The 21,855-nt window shown below is 31.4% G+C and overlaps 1 protein-coding gene across 1 annotated transcript in view; it reads left to right on the forward strand.

Annotated features, from left to right (window-relative positions):
* The window catches only part of LOC134690235 (uncharacterized), a 63,642-nt gene that overhangs the window by 2,969 nt on the left and 38,818 nt on the right, over nucleotides 1-21,855 (forward strand). The window contains exons 2-3 of the mRNA XM_063550210.1: nucleotides 998-1,090; nucleotides 11,927-11,999. Coding sequence (XP_063406280.1) covers nucleotides 998-1,090; nucleotides 11,927-11,999 — 166 coding nt within the window. The remainder of the gene's footprint in view (nucleotides 1-997; nucleotides 1,091-11,926; nucleotides 12,000-21,855) is intronic.

Below are 21,855 nucleotides of genomic sequence, written 5' to 3' on the forward strand. Positions count from 1 at the left end.
ATTTATTATTATAAATCATCAGCTTTTTCAATAAAGGGAAACAATTCATATGAACAAATGAATACAGGTTTTTTCCGATATTGATGATTTTCACTTTTGGCATCAGGAGTTATCATCCTTGATTGATTGGAAAATGGTACTTTTAAATGAGTCGGTGTGATAATGTAAGAATGCTAAATCGTAACACTTTTATATTCTAAACAGTTGTTTCTCACTACAACAGTGGAGTGGGTGTTGACCATTTTTTCATTTGCCATTGAGGAGTTCCACCGTTCATTGCGGAATCAATGACACGAATTAATATCAGAAAACACGATTTGTTGTCATTTTACTAGCATATTGTTCTGGAATAAAGTTAACAAAAAAATTATAAAGGCTACTTCATCGACATTACGTACAATGGTCATGATGGTGTACGGCAGTCATTAACTTAACAATTCAAATAAGTCAACAAAGACATCAAGTTTCTAATTTAAACAATGTTCATTTAAAATTGTAATTTAAGTTTCTATAAAAAGCTTTTTGTGTTACAACAAAGCCAGTTTCGATTTTTTTTTTTACACTTATCCTCAGTTTTTGTTGACAAAATGTCATTTTACAGAGTACATCGTATGTGAATCGATGAAATGTGCAAATTGGGACACTGTAATCAGGTTGGTTTTTTTTTCGTTTTTTTATTTATTGTTTTGGGGGGAGGAGGGGGGACACGCAGAGTACCAACATCATAGAGCTTTTAGATTGCAAATTGACATCTGCTACATATTCATATGAGGTAGTTTAGTCTTTTGAGTTTTAGGTCAAGGTAATATGATTATTTGTGTGATGTTGATCATCTTTGTTCATGTATAGTATTTTATTTTATTTCAATTTCACAAGGACTTGTCTGTAAAAAAGGTACTTAACACTATATATGCATGTCAGTATCTGCTTTATTCTGATTACAGAATGTGGAGCAATAATATGATTTGATAGATAATACTCCTTAATTATATTGCAGGGTGAGACCCCATACCACCTGTCAGCAAAAGAAGACAGGAATGACACGGAATACGGAAAAGATTGCAAGAAAGAAGTAATGGACTACCTCAAGGTATATGTTATCTTTTATTTACCAGTAAAACAACTGTATCACAAAAAGGTAAGGAAGGAGAAGAAAAAGAACAAGATGATTTCTATTAACTGGGCTCAGAGGAATAAAAGTACATTATTTGACATTAAAGTTGAGACAACAAACTCTAGGATATAAAAACATGAATAAAAAGTCAAATCCGTCGGGGTCAACTTTGCCTGAGTATATGAAAGTTTATCTGCAGTTTAAAATCTCTATCCCAATCACAGCCTACACATAAAAAGTTATTCATTTTTAATATATAATCGAGAAGATTTGTAATCTTATTGCAAAAGGCACAAGGGAACGTTGTAAATTGTAATGTGGGTTATAGACGCACATGGTATATGTATGGGGATAGACACCAGTAATTTGGTTAGATATTATGATGAGATGTATTACCATTACTGATATGTCATCGTACTTTGTACAGATGGTCAATACATCTTGTTATTTAACCTGAGAGCAGTCGACACAACAGGACAGTATAAAAGCATATGCCCAAGTGCACATGGCATCACATAGAAAATCACACAGATATATAAATAGGTCTAGATGTGAGACAACTTTACGACAGACGTTCTCCATCGGATAACCTGTGTTTATACCGAGCTATCATCGCAATTTGTATATACTTTTATTAACTCGAACTTATTCGTATACTCGAATGATTTCTCCGATTAGTTCCGGAGAACAAGGCACATACACGGTTGCACCACATATTTCTTAAGGATACAATGCGTTTTGATAGAGGTAACCGGTGAGATCACGAATCACATACGAATCACGAACGTATCACCTAATTTGCCGTATGACACGAAACGGGATCATTAATTTCAAGTTAAGATGCCTAAATGTTCATGATTATCTCGCTTTTAGGATAACAAGTGCAATTTTATTGACAGATCCGCGTACTGTCTGTTTTATTCTTTTTATTCTATATGTCGTAGTTTAGTCACAGAGCATTTTTTGGTAGGAGGGGGATGGGGGGCTTATATTTTTTTTAGAAAAAAATATTTTGATTCTGATTTTGGTAAAAAAAATTTAGATTTGCCTGATAATTTTCGCCTTGTCATATATTAGTCCTGACATTACTGGCCTAGTCAAATAATAAGGTTTAAATTTCATACCCAGTCATGAATTTGACAAGTTAAAAAATGACAAATCCTAGCGGAACGTCTGCATACACCTATATGTAGGAAGTGACCCCTCTTTAAGCGCATACATGCAAAGCTTAAGAAAGAATTGAATGAAAATTTGTATTATCCGGATAGTTGTTTAGATGAGCTAAATAACAAAAAAAAGGGGGGGGGGAGATTCCTTGTACTCTTTGTAATAGGGGGAAATAACTTACCGAATACTTAACGATAACTTCATCATGTTCATATATTCTATGTGTTCTTTCGCTGAATAAACGATGAATAACCATATAAGATATAATATAATTTTATAATTCCAGCGTATTAAGTTCCCAATTTCTTTTTTTCGGCGTACTATTATTTTCCCCCGGACCAAATATCTGAAATAAAACCAGCAATACCGCATACTAAACGGGGGTTAGGGGAAGACCCTTTTATTCTAGGATCGGAGCAGGTAGATTTTGTAAATATATTTATTGGCCACAGAAAAAATAGTAATAAATATGGTGGCTTCCACCTGATAAAAATGGTCTCCAAATTCTATTTTACAGTAAATGATACATGTATGTGTAATAAATACTCTTGCTTGTTACTGTAGCAGTTGATTTTTTTACTGACCAAATCTGTCAGGTCCGGCTCCTCATAATTAAATAATTGCCACCTTATACCATCCTCAAAGATAGAGGATCGATACCCGATATATAAACTGCGATATAAAATATTTAGGAAAGAGACGGGGAAAATGGGGGTTGGGTTATCAAATGTTTATTTTTAATAATTATTTGTTGTACCTTGCAAGAAATTTGCAACCAATAATTAAAAAAGATCATTTATCCCGGACCGGAACTTAACATGAAGAGAGGGCGGGGCATACAAAAATCTTCAAGTTAAATGGTAGGTATCAAGGACTTATATACGTCCCTGTAGGTATATACTAGTTTACATATTTATTTTTGAACAAATACATTTCAATATCTTCTATATGTTTTTCTTTCAAACACATGCCCCTTGGTATTTAAAATATTGTCTCCATGATTAAATCATGCTTTCTTCCATGTGACTATTAAACGCGTTAAAGGTGATAACAACAAGTATACATTTATACGTACTGTTTCGTTTTAATCCGTACATAGACAATGCCGGTATACATGTATATATAAGTAAAAAAAAATACATAGTCTTATATATCTATCTGTAAACTTGAAATTCCGTATTTTACCATTGTTTTCTAATAAAAGAAACTTTGTGAGGTGTCGAGTGGTATTTTGGTCGATTATTCAATTTTACTGATGAGCTTTACCCAATATGAAAATCACTGCTCCCAATACGTTCGTTCGTCATTATTCGTCGGTTCGTGATCTCACCGGTTACCTCTGATAAGAGTTTATAACCGTTTATAACCGTTACGTGACGGCATGAATGCATTACGTTGCAATAACGAAAGCTTTGGATCAGCAAGGGTTAGTCGGTTACTTTACTACGTTTAACACGACATGATACGGAATAGTACCGGCGACACCAAACTGAAATAGGGAGTCTGTATAAATACTCCCAACGTATTCTATGTCTTGCCGTTGAGTTATACATAGCGATTTATACATACAATTGCCATATCTAGCCGGGTATCATACCGAGATCCGAGGTGCGGATATAGATCGAGGGATGAAACCGAGCCGATATGGAAAATACCATGCATTAATCTCTTTATAATTCATTTCCAACGGTTGTTTTATGTAAGGCAAATATACAAATTACATAACAGTCAAAAACTATTCAAAGAAGTTATGACTCCAACAAATACACTATAATTTTCCAAAAATAGCATTAATACCTCGTATAAAATGTTGTTACAATTTCCTATATAGTTGCAGTTTGAAACGTTGAAAATTTGAAAGCTGGGAGTATTTACAGTTTTTATTATCATTATTACTACATGGTGTACAATGAGATGCTACATAAATGTCAATGGCATTGGTTAGCAAATACCGTTAGCTATTATCGTTTTGAAAATCTATTTCATTGGGAATACTTTTTTAATAGCTATCAAAGGTCCAGGAAAATGTACATAGAAGTACATACAATGCACATCAGTAAAGGGAAAGCTCTAAATACTAAAATACCGACGTAAAGGAAGACAAAAAAACAAATTTTTTTTCAAATTAGATCAATGAAATGAAGGTCTAAATACGGTTTCACACAGTATACAAATGTCTATACCGTTAGGTTTAACTCTGAATCGCCAAGTTTGAAAAGCATAAATAAACGACAAAAGCAACAACAGATCTGTTATTATTATTTTTATAGGGTTTATTCCGTTTTGAATACGACATAAATTATAGGAAAATTGTATTTCAAGTCTCCGACCCTTGCAATTCATGAAGAACTTTGATTAAAATGATTGATAAGGTTTATGTCAACAAAATCTTGACATTTTTTATGGAATTTATGCCCATTGAAAAAATGAAAAAAAATATAGGGTGGAGGAGGTTTGAAGATCAAAGATACGGGAATGAATTCAATGAATATAAGTTTAAACATGTTATTAAATTTAAGTATTGACCTAGAAGAGTAACTAGGGGCATTATGTTTTCGGTCTGTACTTCCGTTCGTTCGTCCATCTGTCCATCCATCCGTCCGTCCATCCGTCCGTTCGTCCGTCTGTCCTGCTTCAGGTTAAAGGTTTTGGTCAAGGTAGGTTTTGATGAAGTTAAAGTCCAATGAACTTGAAAACTTAGTACACATATACCCTATGCTATGATCTTTCTAATTTTAATGCCAAATTAGAATTTTGATTCCAATTTCACAGTCCACTGAACATAGAAATGATCTGTTTTGTGATGTGTGCAAAACTGACCATGTCACTTGGTATGCATTCAGCTTGCCCTCAGCAATTTCAAATTGGAAAACGATCGATTTTGGGATATTCTAAAATGCAATGCACACTTTTGCATTCATGGAAAATATAGCAAGTTTTCATTTACTATTGAGGATATTCATTTTCGATTTAACACCACTTTTAAAACAGTTATTCATTTCGTTTGGGCTTTTTCATACCAAAAGCTGTCCCGTAATGGTTGAATTATTTTTTTCATTCTTGTTAATATTGCATATTCGTGTGTGAAAAACATTGCTATTGATATTTTTGGCTAAATGACTAAAGAGCACAAACGTGGAATTTACTGATTTTTTTTCTGTAGATAAATGTAGAAAAAACGCCACGAGTGTGTAAATCTCTTTAGAGGCATTCTATTACTTTTTCTCTTAGTTCTTGTTCACATATGTGATATAAGTTAACATATAATAGGCAAAATCGCACGTTTGCTTAATTCCACCCATTTTTTCAAGACTGAGTAACAAATGACAGGTGAAGATTTCAATTAAAACAGCAATATTTTAGTAAGTTTTAAAATATGATACTGCAAGATTCAGAGTTTTTCAAATACAATATATTTTAAAATGAGACTTTGATGATTTGTTTGGAATAATATATCACAATGACTACTTAACACATGACATACATGTAGGTGCTATAATCTAATAATGCACAGCTTAGGTGTGCATTAACTTCCTCAGATATACTGCACAGTTCAAATATATTTTTACCTTTAGGGCGTTTACTGAATTTTGAAAGGGGAGTTTTCTATAAAATTACAAAAATTTCAACGAATGTAGCGAGACTAAAATTATTTTTAACGATGTTATACTTAAACACGATACGTTGTCCAATCCAAGGGTGGACGACCTATTCGCCCCAACCCCCGAATCCGCCATCTGCCTTGAAGTCAGGACCAACTTGATAAATTAACAACTTTGTACAGCCATCGTAGAAAGAAGAAAGGTTTCTCATTCCTTTTTTTTTAATCTAAACTGGGACATAAAATATTTTATTATATTTTGTGTACAATGTAAATGTAAAATCGATGGAATATATTACGACTTTTTGAATATTTATTCCTATAAAGTGACTATTTGGGGATCGAATTTAATGTGGATCATATTTATGGGGGTTTAGCTGCAGATCTATAAGACTTTGTTTAGATGGACATGTCTTCAAATATTAATACAGTAGATAAAAGAAATTGGGGGGGGAGTAAAAGATTGGAAAGAGAAACGGTTTTTTTCTGTTTATTTAACATTCTAAATTTAGGTACTTAGATTTTCGTCGGTTCATCTTTCTCTAGGCATATCATTGAGGGAAAGAAAATCAATTAATATATACTCAAAAACCCTTTCAGTTATGACTTTTCCAAACACCGATTTGAAAGAACACAATGTCACAAAGTCTTAATCGTCACTAATTTAAAAAAAATTGTGAAAAAAATTTAACAGAAACGATAAAAAAAAATCTACCATTAAATCGCAATTCTTCAAATAATGTAACAATTTAGGAAGCAGCCTAAATATCAAAAAAAGGCGATTTTGGGTTAATTAGAGTCAGATTAAATCACATATACCGACTTGCTTGGTTAATAACTATAACTTGTGACTGCAACCCCTCTGAGACATTAAACAGAGAGCTCTTTTACTTGGTAAGATTGTTCGCATCAAGTGTAGTTGGTCATACTGTACTGTCATTTTTTATTGGACTTTTCACTTCAAATGATTTAAGGGAATATCAAACACGCATCTTTTCTGACCCATACACCGAATGTTTCTTCTACCTGCCTACGGTAGTAAGGAATGGTATGTTATCTTGTCTCTGAATTGAATTTTTAGAATCTAATTCCAAATTACGAGTTTAACGTGAACATACAATAGCTAGTGCAAGCAGGGAATTGTGTCCTATAAACTAATATTATTTCTGAACGTCTAATTATTTAAATAAACTGTTAGCTTGACTACAAAATATCTTACTTAGAAACCTGCCCAATTGTGTTTTGAAATCAATTGTGTATTTCTCGTTTTTCCATTTCATAATAAGAAATCCAGTTTAAAGCCTATTCTCTAACATCACATTTACTTTTTTAACGAAATCAATATTGTTGTTTGTACAAATCTATATTATACAAAACAGTGTATTCCTCATTTTCATAGCAGCATGGAACATTCAGTTACGGTATAGCAAACATTTCTGCGTTTAAAGAGCTTGTTAGTGCCAGGGCGCCATTCAATTCTAACAAAACAATATTTTACGTGGAATACGCATGCTTCACGTATTGTAGTCATTTGTGTATTTGTGCTTGTACATGTTTAAGATGTTTGAAAAAAAAAATACTATTTCGACTATAACTTGGATAGATATGTATTGTGAACATAATTAGGTCTTTCCACTTTTCTGTGGAAAGACCTATTGTTTTTCTTCTGATTATTTTTTTTTTTTTTTTTTTTCTTCCGCCTAATTTTGTTCTTGCGATAAACATTTGTTTCGCAATATGTCGCTTAGATATTTTGTATATGATATCGAACAGTTTATGCGCTTTTGAAATTTACCCTGCGTAAACGAATACTTTTCTTTGTAGGAGTTATCTCCCCAAACACTGTTTTCCTTGTTAGCGCATCTCCTTCGCAACCGTAAAAGATTATGACAAATTTATTTTACAAAATTGCTCGTTATATCCTTCGCATGATTTGTCCTATTTTGACCGAAGCGATATGACCGCTCCATATGAGAGTTATTTCCCCTTATGCATCTGATATAAGTGATATGAATTTCTATATTATAAATCATAAGTGATAGAGACCTAGGATCTTTTGATTTGAGGTCCTTGGTCCCAAAAAATGAAAATTAGGTCAAGGTCAAAGGTCAAGGTCATATTCTGATATTTGAATTTGGCTTATTTTCACTTATATCCAAAGACTGTATAAGATATCAACAAATTATTTTTACTAAATTGTTAGTTGCGACATGTCGTAAGATGTAAATTTTGATTGCAAGCGTACGTTGAATGTAAAAGGGAGTTTTCTCCCCTCTTGTATGTAAAAATACACGTTTGGTGATATAACTCATTAACTAAATATAATTAAGACCTATGGTCTTTTGATTTGAGGTCCTTGGTTTATGACCTTGAAATTGATCTCAAGGTCATAGCTTAATTTGACGTTCTAGATTTTGACCTTTGCTTTTATTCTATATGTATACATGATAAAGATATAAAACTTTTAGAAAAAGGTATCAAACCATTTAACCTTGAAAAAAACAACCGGAAGTGACCTTTTGTAAACCGGAAGTAGCTATTTTTTTGTACTTTATTAATATAAAAGTATAGAGAACCAGATATTTTTGGAATCAGTGTCAAGTAAATATTCAAATATAATCGGAAGTAACATTTTTCAAACCGGAAGTAACAAATTATCTCCCTTATTTAAAAAAAAATGTATGGAAACAATATATTTTTGGAATCAGTTTACTAGGAGCTATCATTTGACGATTGAAATGACATTTTAAACTTAGTTTCACAACTTTTCATATCAAAATACATTGTTTTGATGGAAAGACCTTCAATTGTTCTCTGAACAATTGGTTTTTAATTAGTATAGTGTTTGTATACTAACTGTCGCATACATTGAGCACAAAGACACAAATAACAGCTACATGTATGTAAGATTATCAGACAGAGAAATTCCAAAGGCAGAATGTAAATTTTAATTAAAAGTCTTCTAACGACGATAATATAAAAGATCAGATAGATATATGCAAGAATATATGAATGACCTGAACATATTAAGAAACTTTAAGGTCCATTGTAGATGCAAACGATATTTGAAAATTAGGGCGTGTTCATGCAAAATATCGCGTACATTTTTTTAGAATTAGTGTGCTTGATTTTAATATGATGAAGACATAATTCTTTCAATCAGTTTAATTGAGGTCTGGAGCTGGCATGTCAGTAACTGCTAGTAGTCCTTTGTTAATTTATGTATCATTGTCATTTTGATTAGTTTCTTCTATTATCTATTCTAACATCTTACTCCATGTACTCGGACTTCTTTTAAACTGAGTTTTACTGTATGTATTTGTTTATTCTACATTGGCAAGATGTATAGTGGGAGGGTTTAGATCTCACAAAACATGTTCAACCCCGTTGCAGTATGTGCCTGTTCCAAGTCAGAAGCACCTGTCCTTTGTTAATCTTTTATGTTTTGTTTTTTTTAAATTTTGGTTCATTTATATGTTTCGGGGTTTAGTGTGACGTTCATTTTCGCCTTACTAGTACCAATTTTTGTCTAGTGACCAGCTGAAGCCCATCGCAAGGTGCGGGATTTTCTCGTTGTGTTTCATACCCATTGGTGACCTTGGGCTGTTTTCTGCCCTTTGGTCGGGTTGTTGTCTATATGACACATTCCCTGTTTCCATTCTCAATTTTATATATTGTAAACCGTTGTACAATTAGTTCCATGTCATGAACACTGGTTTCACATTTAAGTTGTTCTCATCTGTACTTCGGTCTCAACTACGTGCACATGATAATTTTCAGAAGAGAAAACTGATAAGAATTAATTAAAATGTACATTACACGTAGTGTAGTGTCAAATAAAAAAAAACGATTGCAAATTTAAAAGTTTAATGAATAGACCAACCTTAAGGTTGAAAATCCACAAAAGGATAGGGTAAAAATTATACTATAATGTTAGCTCTGTCGTAGAGTTATCCCATTGTGTGGTTTTTTGTAAAACTGCGATAAAGTGTGACTTTCCGATTGTTGTTTTTTTTTCATTATCTATTTGAAGAGGGATTAATTATATAATTTTACGATAAAAAAATTAGAAACATTGTGGTATAAATTAGAAGCAAACCACAATCTATCAGCATTTATACCACATTGAATATAAATCATAGAAATGTACATTTTGTTCAATGAATTTAACTATTTTCGAATGCATGTGGCACCTTTTTCAATCTAAATGTCTGTTTGAGTAAAAATGAATTTCTTACATATTGCTACTGGATAAATTCTTACAGCAAAAGCGGAAAAATCAATGCTGTAAAAGTTTTATTCTAGTATACACAAATTTGACAGAACACACAAATTATACTTTCATAAGCTATACAAAAACAGTTTGACTGTTCATTAGTCGTTCATGTTTCAACGAACTTAATTTCAACAGCATTTGCAGCGAGTGATTTCAATGAATTGTTTATTTGTTATGAGGGCTTTCAAAATTAAAGGGTACTTCCTTCTAGTATTTGAACCCTATTATAACTTTGGTACTTAACGACATCGTGTATTAGAAGGGAATTATGTTATCTTTAAAATTGAACCAAAATAAGCTACGAGTCAGGTCGGTTCATATTTTTATTTATTGATCTTACTTGGAACTGTTCTTATCAATATAATTTAATCGAATAATTGTCTATAAACTACGGTACCAGTGAAGTACATACCATTTTTTCTTGTGTGTGTGTGTGTGTGTAGGAGGGAATCACATAAGTTTCTTTATTCCAAATTTCTTGGAAAAAGGATTTTTTCAAAAGTGAAGTGATACCTTGTTTGTTACCATTTGAAATAAGGAGGGGTAAATTCATCATCGTCGTCCAAAAACTAAAATCTTATTCCGCCGCATATCATTGAAAACAGAATTTTAATTGATCCCAATGAAATAAACATGATCTTACCCTCCTCCCATAATGAAGAACAGTCGGTGCCTTATGCTATGGCAGCGTAACTATAAGCTAAAAAAAGAAGTGCATTTTAAGATAATTTCAGCATCAGGATTACTGCACTTTTAATTTAAATGTCCTCCCGTATTGTTTGTTTTTCTTCTGCACATTATCCTGCTGTCATGCATGTTTCTTGGTTATTACTATCAATTCGGGAGTCTGAACACAGGTTTTAATTTATAAATGAGCTATATTTTGAATTTTAAACCAAACAATTAGAAAATACATTGATTTATTATATTATTGTCTTTTTTTTCATTCAACATTTGTTTCCCCTTTAATACTCTTAATGAAAGTTAAGTTTTGAATAATAAGTTGTATGTACACTTAACTCACGCATGGCCTACATTGACTATATAGTAGAGTTTAATAGGTATAGGAAGATGTGGTATGAGTGCCAATGACACAACTCTCCATCCAAATAACAATTTATAAAATTAAACCATTATAGGTCAAGGTACGGCAATTTTTCACAAATTACTTATTACTATGGTACTAATGGTTGGAACAGTTATATTTTTTTTTGTTGCCAGAGAAGACATTCAATAAAAATGTGTTTGATCGCAAAACTCAACCGAAATACGATTTTTGTCTTTCTGATTTATTTTCGTTCTAGAATGATGGTACTTGATTGTTGCCAAAATTCATTTGTTTTTGAATTGTTTGAGGTTAATAGAATGTTTGGGATAGAAGCAGGTTTCGAATTAAACTGTTTAAAAATTACCACAGTTACACGCCTTAATCAAAAATAATTTAATTTTCAATATCGCTCAAAGAAGATATAAATACTTGCAGTTTGTTTTGCTTGTTTGAAACAAATGCATTGTCTCGCAGTTGCTGCGGATTATGATATCTTGGAATTCTATATCACCAATCTAGTTTGAATAACAGATGGCAATGCTATTAGTTAAATTTACTTGACCCTACTCACCAGAATCGTCTGTTATGATACTTCATTATATATTGATTACATGCTTTGGAGCCTCTCATTTTGCAAATCTGTATATCAAATTACAATGTCATCAATATTTTATGTAATATAAAGGTACTAACAAGTTTTTTTTTTCCTTTGTGTTTTAGACTTTCATGTCAAAAGAAGAACAAGAAGCAACCCTTGTATCTCAGCAGAAAGACGCATCACCAGTTGTTAGAGGTTGAACTTTAGATATATATAGATAGATGTAGATATTGGGTGGGTTCTGCAATGAAGAAACTACCTCACAACATACAAAGTTCGACATCTACAATTGTCTATACTATGTTCAAAGTTCAAAGTTCTAAATCATTTGAAATATGAAAAGTCCTGACTGAATTCAACAGAGCGTTAAGTATTATTAGTTACATAGTGTTAGGAGTTCTCTCATTTGCAATTATACCACATCTTCTTTTCTGTATACTAAAGTGTTCAAGTGTTCAATTTTAAGAACCTACTTCCATTTATCTGCACACAAAAAAACTGATGTCAATAATGACACTTTAATATCAACAACCTTGATATAACAATATTATACAGAACTTTCAATACATTTAGATAATCAAATAATGCCAAAGTCGTAACTCCACTACTAACCGTGTATTTAAATAATCCCCGCCTCCATACTAGTCTAATATGGAATATACACGGTCTCCACGCGGACGCTTTTTACAAAGCATTTTCCTAGAAATGTATAGGAGGTAAGATAAGTATATATATCCTTTATACTGAGGTCTTAGGACAAAACACTATACATACTCACTCCTGATACAAAATGTATTTCCTCTCTGTGCATTTTCATACACAGTCGATACGATATTCCTTGTCTCCACAACACTTATGATGTCCTTGACACGGAGTACGTGTGTTGCATGTTTCGCTTCTGTCCCAGGTTAAGTTTAAGGCTAACAATCATGTTCTGCAAAACCACGTCATATGCCTGTCTCAGGGATGTTTTTCTTGATTGTTGTAGTATAAACCTGGCATTTGTTTTTGAGCTTACCTGACCCAAAGGGTCATGTGAATTTACCATCACTAATATCCGTCGTCTTTCTTCATAAAATACGTTTACCACCCCTGACTTTACTAATCCAAATACTTTCAAACTTTATCTGAACATTTCTCATATTATATAGTTTAAAATTGTATCCGTTTATTTGAGCCATCGCTAAATATGACTGCTGTTGACAAAATAGACCATCGGGTTAAAATGCCCCTTTTGATTTCTCTTTCAAAAAGCAGTTCTAGAAAAATGAAAACTGAGTTTCAAGTAAGATATACATGTAACTGCCATGTAATTTTCAGACGAATGGCATGACCTATATCAGATTTGTTACCCTTGAAATGTTCATGTTGTACTTTTTTTAAATGTAAATTGTAGACATTAACCGTAAACAGCAAAACACTTAATCAAAGTAAGATGTACAAATATGTCAAATGACCAACATCGTTAACAGACACTTTATAAACTTAAAACAAACCCATTTGTTTCATTTTTTTGAGGAACGTTAATAAATGCATTAAGAGAGAATAACCAAATAAAGAACATCTTCAGCAAAGTAAGATTGGCAAATACATCGACATGAACGATACTGCCAACCAACCCTTATTGAAAAAAGTAAAACAACAAAAATTCCAAACTCCAAGGACAATTCAAAACGGAAAATCCCTTAACAATTTACAAAGTCAAAAGCTCAAACACATCAAAAGAATAAAAAAAACAACTGTCATATTCCTGACTTGGTACAGGCATTTCCTCATGTGCAAAATGGTGAATTAAACCTGGTTTTAAAGCTAGTTTAACCTCTCACTTGTATGACAGTCGCTAATAATTCCATTATATTGATAACAATGTGTGAACATAACAAACAGACATGATAGGTGAAAATTTCAAAAATAAGGATACAGCAATCAACATTCTGTTCTAGTCTCAAAATCAAACAAATATGTCAACAAAGATAAAGAAAATGACATATAGACAAAGCACATACGCAAGAATAAAAACAAGAGTACAAAAAACGACTAGAGTACAACAACGCAATGGTGTGATATACAAGTACCGAGCCATGCCTAAATGGTATTTTCAAAAAATGTACCAAACAGTAAACGTTAATAATTTACAAAGAAAAATAAAATAACACTTCAATATTTATCAACAAGGTATTTGTATCTCTTGATGAACTTTTTCGAATAAGGACGAGACGTTCTTTGATATTACACTGGTTCATCAACTCTCTGCTTAGACATTGGTAATGTTTTACAAAAACTGAGTTGCAGCAGCAAGCTCTTCAATACCGAATGAGTTGGAAAATGTATATTCGAAATGTAGGTGAAGTTGGTTTATTGCTACTAAGGTGGGGGAAATGGATTATTTCAAAATTAAAGTCGTCTCGTTTGTCATAGATTCTGTTACAGAGATAACCGGTTATATAAAATTCGAGATATAAATAAAACTGAGGCGGAGGAAGTCGTGTCTGTTGTTCCTTTAATTTCTAGTTTTTGAGGGTATATTGATGGAACCCAATCAGCAAAGTTTGGATAGTTTATTGAACGAACATCATCAATATATCTGGGTATGAAATTAAATGATCTGGCTTTTTTTTTATCTTCTAGTTTTTATCCCCCGCTCAGTAAACTCGACAATATATGTCATCTTATTATTTTGGACTCTTTCAACAAAAACAGAATGTTTTTTCTTTCATTCAATTGAAATTTCTTTTAATTAATAATGTAAGATAAAAATAACTCAGATATTGTAACTTTTGTAACGGAATTTATTGTAGATTTACCTATTTTGATTTACAGCAAGAAAACGAGTCCCATGTATGCATTTATTCTTCTTATTTACAGAGCTATTTTTTTCATATTTTATCTTAAAATTCTTGCGTTTAGTTTTCAAAATATATCCTGGTGAACTATTAAAGCTCTTTGGCCCCTTTTATTTTTCTTTTGAATTATTATTCATTTTGTTGAGTTTCCAGATCACACATGTCTAAATAGTATAGTTTTTTTGTTTTTTTTTAAGGTTCTACTATGACTTGTAATGGTTCATATCTGCATCTGTTCGTATATTAATAGCTGTCTCGTAGGCAATATACCTCATGTCTTTTTTTTTATCATTCTTGTCAATTAATAAGACTTTCAACATACGTCAACTTATCTATCATGTAAATATGCCTACACATCATATAGGTGTATGCAATACATTTGCCGCTGGACATTAAACGTCATCAGTCATCACCATCAGCATGAATGTTATTGCTGATTATTCACTTTTAACTTAGATCATTCACGGGCTAGTTTTCTATTATATGAGTTAAATTGCAGATTAAGGGGGCTCGCGGATCTAAATCATATTTTTTTTATTTAATATAGGATTTCGCTATAGTTTTCTATAAATGAACTTTATCTTATACTTAATAGAAAAATGAAATTAAAAAATGGGTCACCGTTCATTTACGCTCACAATCTGGCTTCGAAAGAAGCATACAATTTTGTTAATGTCCTTTTTTTCTGTTGAACTAATAGGAGAAAAAGCGGTAATATCGAAATAAAAAAAGAACTAAATTACAGAAATCGCTTAAATTTTACAATTATTGTACGGCTTATTCGAAAACAACAATAAAAAATATAGGTCACCGATGAGTTAAAAAAGATATTTTAATTTTAATGCCATAAGACATAAGACATAAGACATTTTATTTCACTAAAGCCCCCACATGGGGTATGTAAGTACACCATTTTTTTTAACAAACAATAAAAGTGTGAACATATTTACATTAGAACAACATGGTTAACAAAGGTGCAATAATAGTATATATAATTAATAAGATATGTGACAGGAAGTACAAATTATAGTAACATGATTAAGCACATGTATTAAAAGGTTTTAATAACACTTTTGCAAAATTTTGCTATTCCAGTAAGTGTGTATAAATCTGATGTATTCATCAATTCTTTAAATTTTAAAACATGTGGGTTTTTACACATATTTAAAGGTAAAAATTTTGCTCTAACATTATTGAAAAGGGAAAATTTGAATAAGTAATGAAACTCATCACCAAGTTCATTAGCATTACAAAGATTACACTGTCTTTCAGATCTGTCAATATTAAAAAATCTGCCCGTTTCAATGGGCAATTTATTACTAAGGCAACGGAATTTACATAAATACATTCTTAGATCAGATGTTAACACCGATAAATATTTCTCAAAACAAAAATCAGACTTGTATATTCTGTAATTAAGACATTTTGCAGAATTCATAACATTACTACTCCAGTTCAACATACATTTATCACTTAAACATGTCTTGACATTCTTACTAATATTATCAGATTAAGCAATTATTTGATCATCCCACATCAAATTAAATCCACATTCATAAAAAGTATTTTTAATTTCTAACAACCATTTAGAGTGGTAGATACCCCTTTAACTAAGCTGATACAATATAGAATACAGTGTATATGAATTTTTTTCTCTTTTACCACACATGATACGTTGCCAGAAACCAACTATTCTAGCTTTAATAAGAATATGTAATGGTATTCTACCCAATTCTCCATAAATCATACAATGAGCAGTACTTTTTTTAACCTTCAAAATTATTTTACAAAATTGCATATGCAAGTTTTCTATAATATTACAATTTTCAAAACCCCATACTTCTGCACCATATAACAAATTAGGTACAACCATTGTATCGAATAGCTCTAATTGCATATCAATTGGTAAATTCAACTTCCTAGCCTTTCTTAAGACTAAAAACATGGCTTTTCTTGCTTGCTGTACAAGATGTGCTTTGGCGTCATTAAAATTACCCTTACATGAACATATAATACCAAGGTTTTGAAAATTTGTAACAATATTGAGGCTTTCACCGCTATATTTAAAGTTCATATAATCTGTGTTAAGTCTAGATCTTGAAAATATTACAACTTTTGTCTTAGATATGTTAACTTGCATTTTCGAAGTTTGACAATATAAATACATGGCATTTAATGAGGCTTGTAACTCTGCTGTCGATTCGGCTAAAATTACAGTATCATCTGCATACAATAACAAATATAAACGAAAATATACAGCGACTTCATCAGTATCAAGAAGACGTGCTGCAATACTCATATCAACTAAACCATTATATGAATGTGACATAAATTCGACCAAGTCATTTAAGAAAATGGCAAACAATACAGGTGATAGATTATCTCCTTGGCGTTCACCAACATTGGATTTAAAAAAGTTTGAAGAAGAGTTGCCTTGTCTCACACAAGACTTTGCATTGTTATACATATTGTTTATAATCTTAAACATTTTGCCATCAATGGTACATTTTAACAGTTTTTGCCATAAATATACTCTTCTGACAGAGTCAAAAGCTTTTCGATAGTCAACAAATACACAATACAATTTCCTACCTCTATGTAAGTACGAATCAATCAAGCATTTCAAATTAAAAATATGATCTGTCGTACTATAACCTTTTCTGAACCTTGCTTGTCCTTCACACAATAAACCAGAATTTTCTAAATATGTATGAAAAACCTATTATTCAAAATGCAAGTAAATAATTTACCATAACAACTTAAAATAGTAATACCACGATAATTATCCACATCATTTGGATTACCTTTATTCTTAAATATAGGACATATATAACCTTCTGACCAACTATCAGGTATAATACCACTATGAAATACAATATTAAATATTCTTACAAAAACAGGCATCAACTTTACTGTACCATATTTCAAAAATTCATTCAATATAAGATCACCACCACATGCTTTATTATTTTTCAATGATTTGACAGCATGTAATACTTCGTCTTCAGTAATATCTCGATTTAATTCAATATTATAATCAGTAATATTATTAGGTAATACAATATCGTTATCATCCTGCTCATCAAGAGCATTAATATTTTTGCAATGATCATATAATACATCCATAGCAACTTTGTTTACAGCTTTGTTACCTTTTGTATCACATTTGTTCAAAAGAGACCAGTATGCTTTTGAATCATATTTACGCAAATTTTTCAATTTGTCTATAACAGACTTCTGATATTCTCTAAACTGCTTGTTAAGCGTACGTTTATACTCTCTTCTACTAGCAATGAGATTTTCTTTTGTTTCAGCCCTTTGTAATCTCCAGTGGAGATTTTTACATAATACGATATGCTTTACGTTTTAAATAACAATCTTGATTAAAATAAGGTTAACATTTTTTTGACCTGACACCAGGTCGACTGTTCTTGGGTTTGAATTCTACAATCATGTCAGCTTTATCAGCAGCATTTTTAATAATTGAATTACAATTCAATATTACATTGTTGACAGTTTCAACATTAATATTATTGACATCTAGATTTTCAAGTTTTTCAACTAAATCATGAATATTTTCATCATTCAAATTTTTCTAAAAATACATTTGCATTATTATTCTTCCATTTTGATTTGTATACAACATTGCTATTATCATCATGTGACAGAGTATCAACAGACTCAACATGTTCAAGTATTACAGAAGTATCAAAATGTATGACAACTGGACAATGAATATCACTCAAAATTGGATCAAAATTTTCAATATTGAAGTATGAAATACATTTAAATAACATAGGTGACACAATAGCATAATCAATAAGTGTGTTTTTACTTGTTGTAACAGCCCCTACTAAATGATCATTATTAATTCTACCATTAACAATATATAGATCTAAATTTTTACAAAATTCCAATAATTTGTGTCCATAATTATTTATATTCGAAATGTCCTTCGAAGAACGCTTAATTGGGATACCCAATTCATACAGAGCATTAATACTGTTCATATATTTTCTGGAATTCTCGTCGATCAGCAGGCTGTCTAGGATTGTATCATTTTCAATAATAAAGTCATTATGAGTCCCTGTATGGGCATTAAAGTCCCCAAGTAGGCACACTTGGTAATTTTTATTAACAGTGATATCAATTATTTTTTCTAAAATCTCATCAAATATAACAACTGAACCATAAACACTATTTTCAGGGGGGATATATACTATCCCAAACAACAAATCACTTGGCAACAAATTCACAATAGAGAACAAATATATACATTGACTAGAGATATCAATAACTTTCACATATTTGTAAATAGAACTTTTTACAAATACTGCTATACCACCAGACTTATGTCTACATTTCTCACGTATTATAGGTGGTAGTAATTCATAACCAGATAAATGAACATCATCATATACATCAAATTTTGATTCAGTAAATCACAATATATCATATGATGAAATAAACTCCACAAAATCGGGGATTTTACTTTTTGAAACCAACCCACACACATTTAACGACAGAACTTTTAGCTGACCTTTCACATTTTGAATTTCACAATTTTGACGATCACTTTCACTTATGAATATGGGCAGATTTTCAGATTTTGAATTTATTTCAACACTGCGCTCCTTTTGACTTCCTTCGCACCCCTAAAATTCGGGCAATCCTAAAGCTTTATAATCCACGGTATCCATTCCAATTTTAAACAAGTCATCCGGACTATCAATTGTAACCTTTGAATCGTTATTTAGCGTACAGTGAATCCTTCCCTCTTTTGTAAATGTTGATTTTACATTGGTCTGCTTTTTAATGTAAAAGAGTAGCTTAAATTTCAGCTTTGTAAGGTCTTCAGCTATAAAAATGTTCTTAAAACGTTAATTTTTTCTCAGCTCGGCACAATTCTTCAACAACAGAAATAGGGGCTCACGGTGGACGAATCTAGCAATGACTTGGCCTGCCTTCCCCTCGCGCTTCGGACCAATTCTATGTATGGCGTCAATGTTGTCTGGCTTTATGACTACCCCTACCGAACCAGCAATTTCAATTAAAATATTAGTCAAGTTTTCTCCATCTGCTTCTGGAACATTAGAAATGCGTATATTTTCTCCAAAAAATGGCAATTTTGCATCAAAGGGAGATAATTTAGAGCTTTTTCAATGATATATACATTTTAAAAGTCATCTAGGGCCAACACGAATTGACTTTTTGGAATGATTTTTGCACCATATGATAAAGTAACAACTACTAAAGGTAATCAATAAAACTTGTAATGAAAAATAATGTTTAATTTTTTTCTGAAAATCTTATACCCGTGAGCCTCCTTAAATAAGACCAGTTGCTAACTATTTGTCACTGAGTGATAGTAAAGTGTTCCCTGTGTGTTGAACTACAAAATGTATATTGATTAGCGTACATGCACGTGTAGAAATGACTTTACAAATTAGATAATTGTTTTCATAAAGGTTAGCATGGTTAGAAATGAAACACTATTTCTTGTTAAAAAAACTTAAAAAGTTATATCCGAATGAAAGAAATCATACAATGATAGGTTTTTTCAAAAGGTTATCAACGTCGTTGCTAAAAACGAACTATTGACGCGGAAAGAAAGACATTGTTTCTTACAATGTGTTATATACTTTCATTATATGACACTGTATTGATAGGAATGAATCTAAGAATACAAATATCAATATTTTCAACTCGTGACCAAACCACAGGGATAGTTTACTGTTTTTCATATCAGAGATTTTATGCAGTTATCAATAAAACTTATGATTTGTAAGATATCTAGGTTTAACTACACGTTACATACTTTTTTCCACTATATAATGTCAAGTTAAAAGTTTTTGAGTTTTCATGCATTAATGAGTTTTACGGTCACATGATGAATGTTTTTCTTAATATTTGATTTGTTTTATTCTTCATTCAATATTTATTTCTGCATGTTACGAAAGAATAATTTAGATTTTAAATCAAATTCCAGTATTCACTAAGATGTATTTGGAAAAATTTATCGGCATCAGCGTTATAAATATACGTTTATTCGTATTTTATATGACCGTTATTGCTTTCCAAATAGCATTGAGTTTCACTCTTCAAAACTGACATACATGTATACAAAAACGTGTGGTATGCTTGTTAATGTAATAAACTCTCCACAATAGACCGAATGACAAAGACATTAACAATTTTATGTAACCGTACAGCCTTCAACAATTGGCAAATCCCATACAGCATTGTTAAATGTGTTACCTTCGTTAAATAAAGACTTTTATTATTACTATTACTATTGTCAGCTATAAAAGACCTCAATATGACATAATTATGTACAAAAGTTCAGGCGAAAAAACTAACGGCCTACCTTATGTACAAAATAAAGAAGGAATAACAATGTCTTACAAAGCAACAGACGACAATCACTAAGTTACATGTTCCTGACATACATTTATCAACTTAATATTCTTTTCCCTTATACCAATCGCCAAATCTGGAAGGATGCATGAAAATTGTAAATATATCTTAATTGAAGAAACAAGAAGATCTCGGTCCGTGTAACACTTGTCAATTCAACATTTTAAAGTTTTAAAATTTCAGTTTTTAGGATTATTAATTAAAGTTTTGAAATTTGGATTTTTTTTCTTTAATTTCGAAAATTTCACCAAACAATAAGAATTATAAAATTGTAAAGTCCGTTTTAAATTTTAATAGATATAAGATGATGTGGTATGAGTGCAAATGAGACAAATCTTCATCCAAATTATAATTTGTAAAAGCAAACCATTATAGGTCAAAGTACGGTCTTCAACTCGGAGCCTTTTCTCACACCGAAAAATAAAACTATGTTGGGCCCCAAAAATTACCAGTGTTAAAAAACATTCAAACTGGAAAACCAACGGTCTAATCTATTTTCAAAACGAGAAACGAGAAACACTTATGAACTGCATCAACAAACGACAACCACTGAACATCAGGTGCAATTTAAATGTTTTAATAAATACCAACCTTCAGTTATTTTAACGAACTTTTATAATGCTAAACTGAACGTATAGTTTTGATCATTTCGTTTTTTGAAAGTTTGAATGTTTCGATTTTTAATTAAAAATTGGAAAAGGGGAAAGCACTAAAAAGTGGATGCCTGTTACATGTTCGAAACGGAATTAGAACGGTATAAAACGAAATGAAATTTACAAAACAAAATCAGT

Source organism: Mytilus trossulus, chromosome 11, assembly GCF_036588685.1.
Source record: "Mytilus trossulus isolate FHL-02 chromosome 11, PNRI_Mtr1.1.1.hap1, whole genome shotgun sequence".
Classification (NCBI taxonomy): Eukaryota; Metazoa; Mollusca; class Bivalvia; order Mytilida; family Mytilidae; genus Mytilus; species Mytilus trossulus.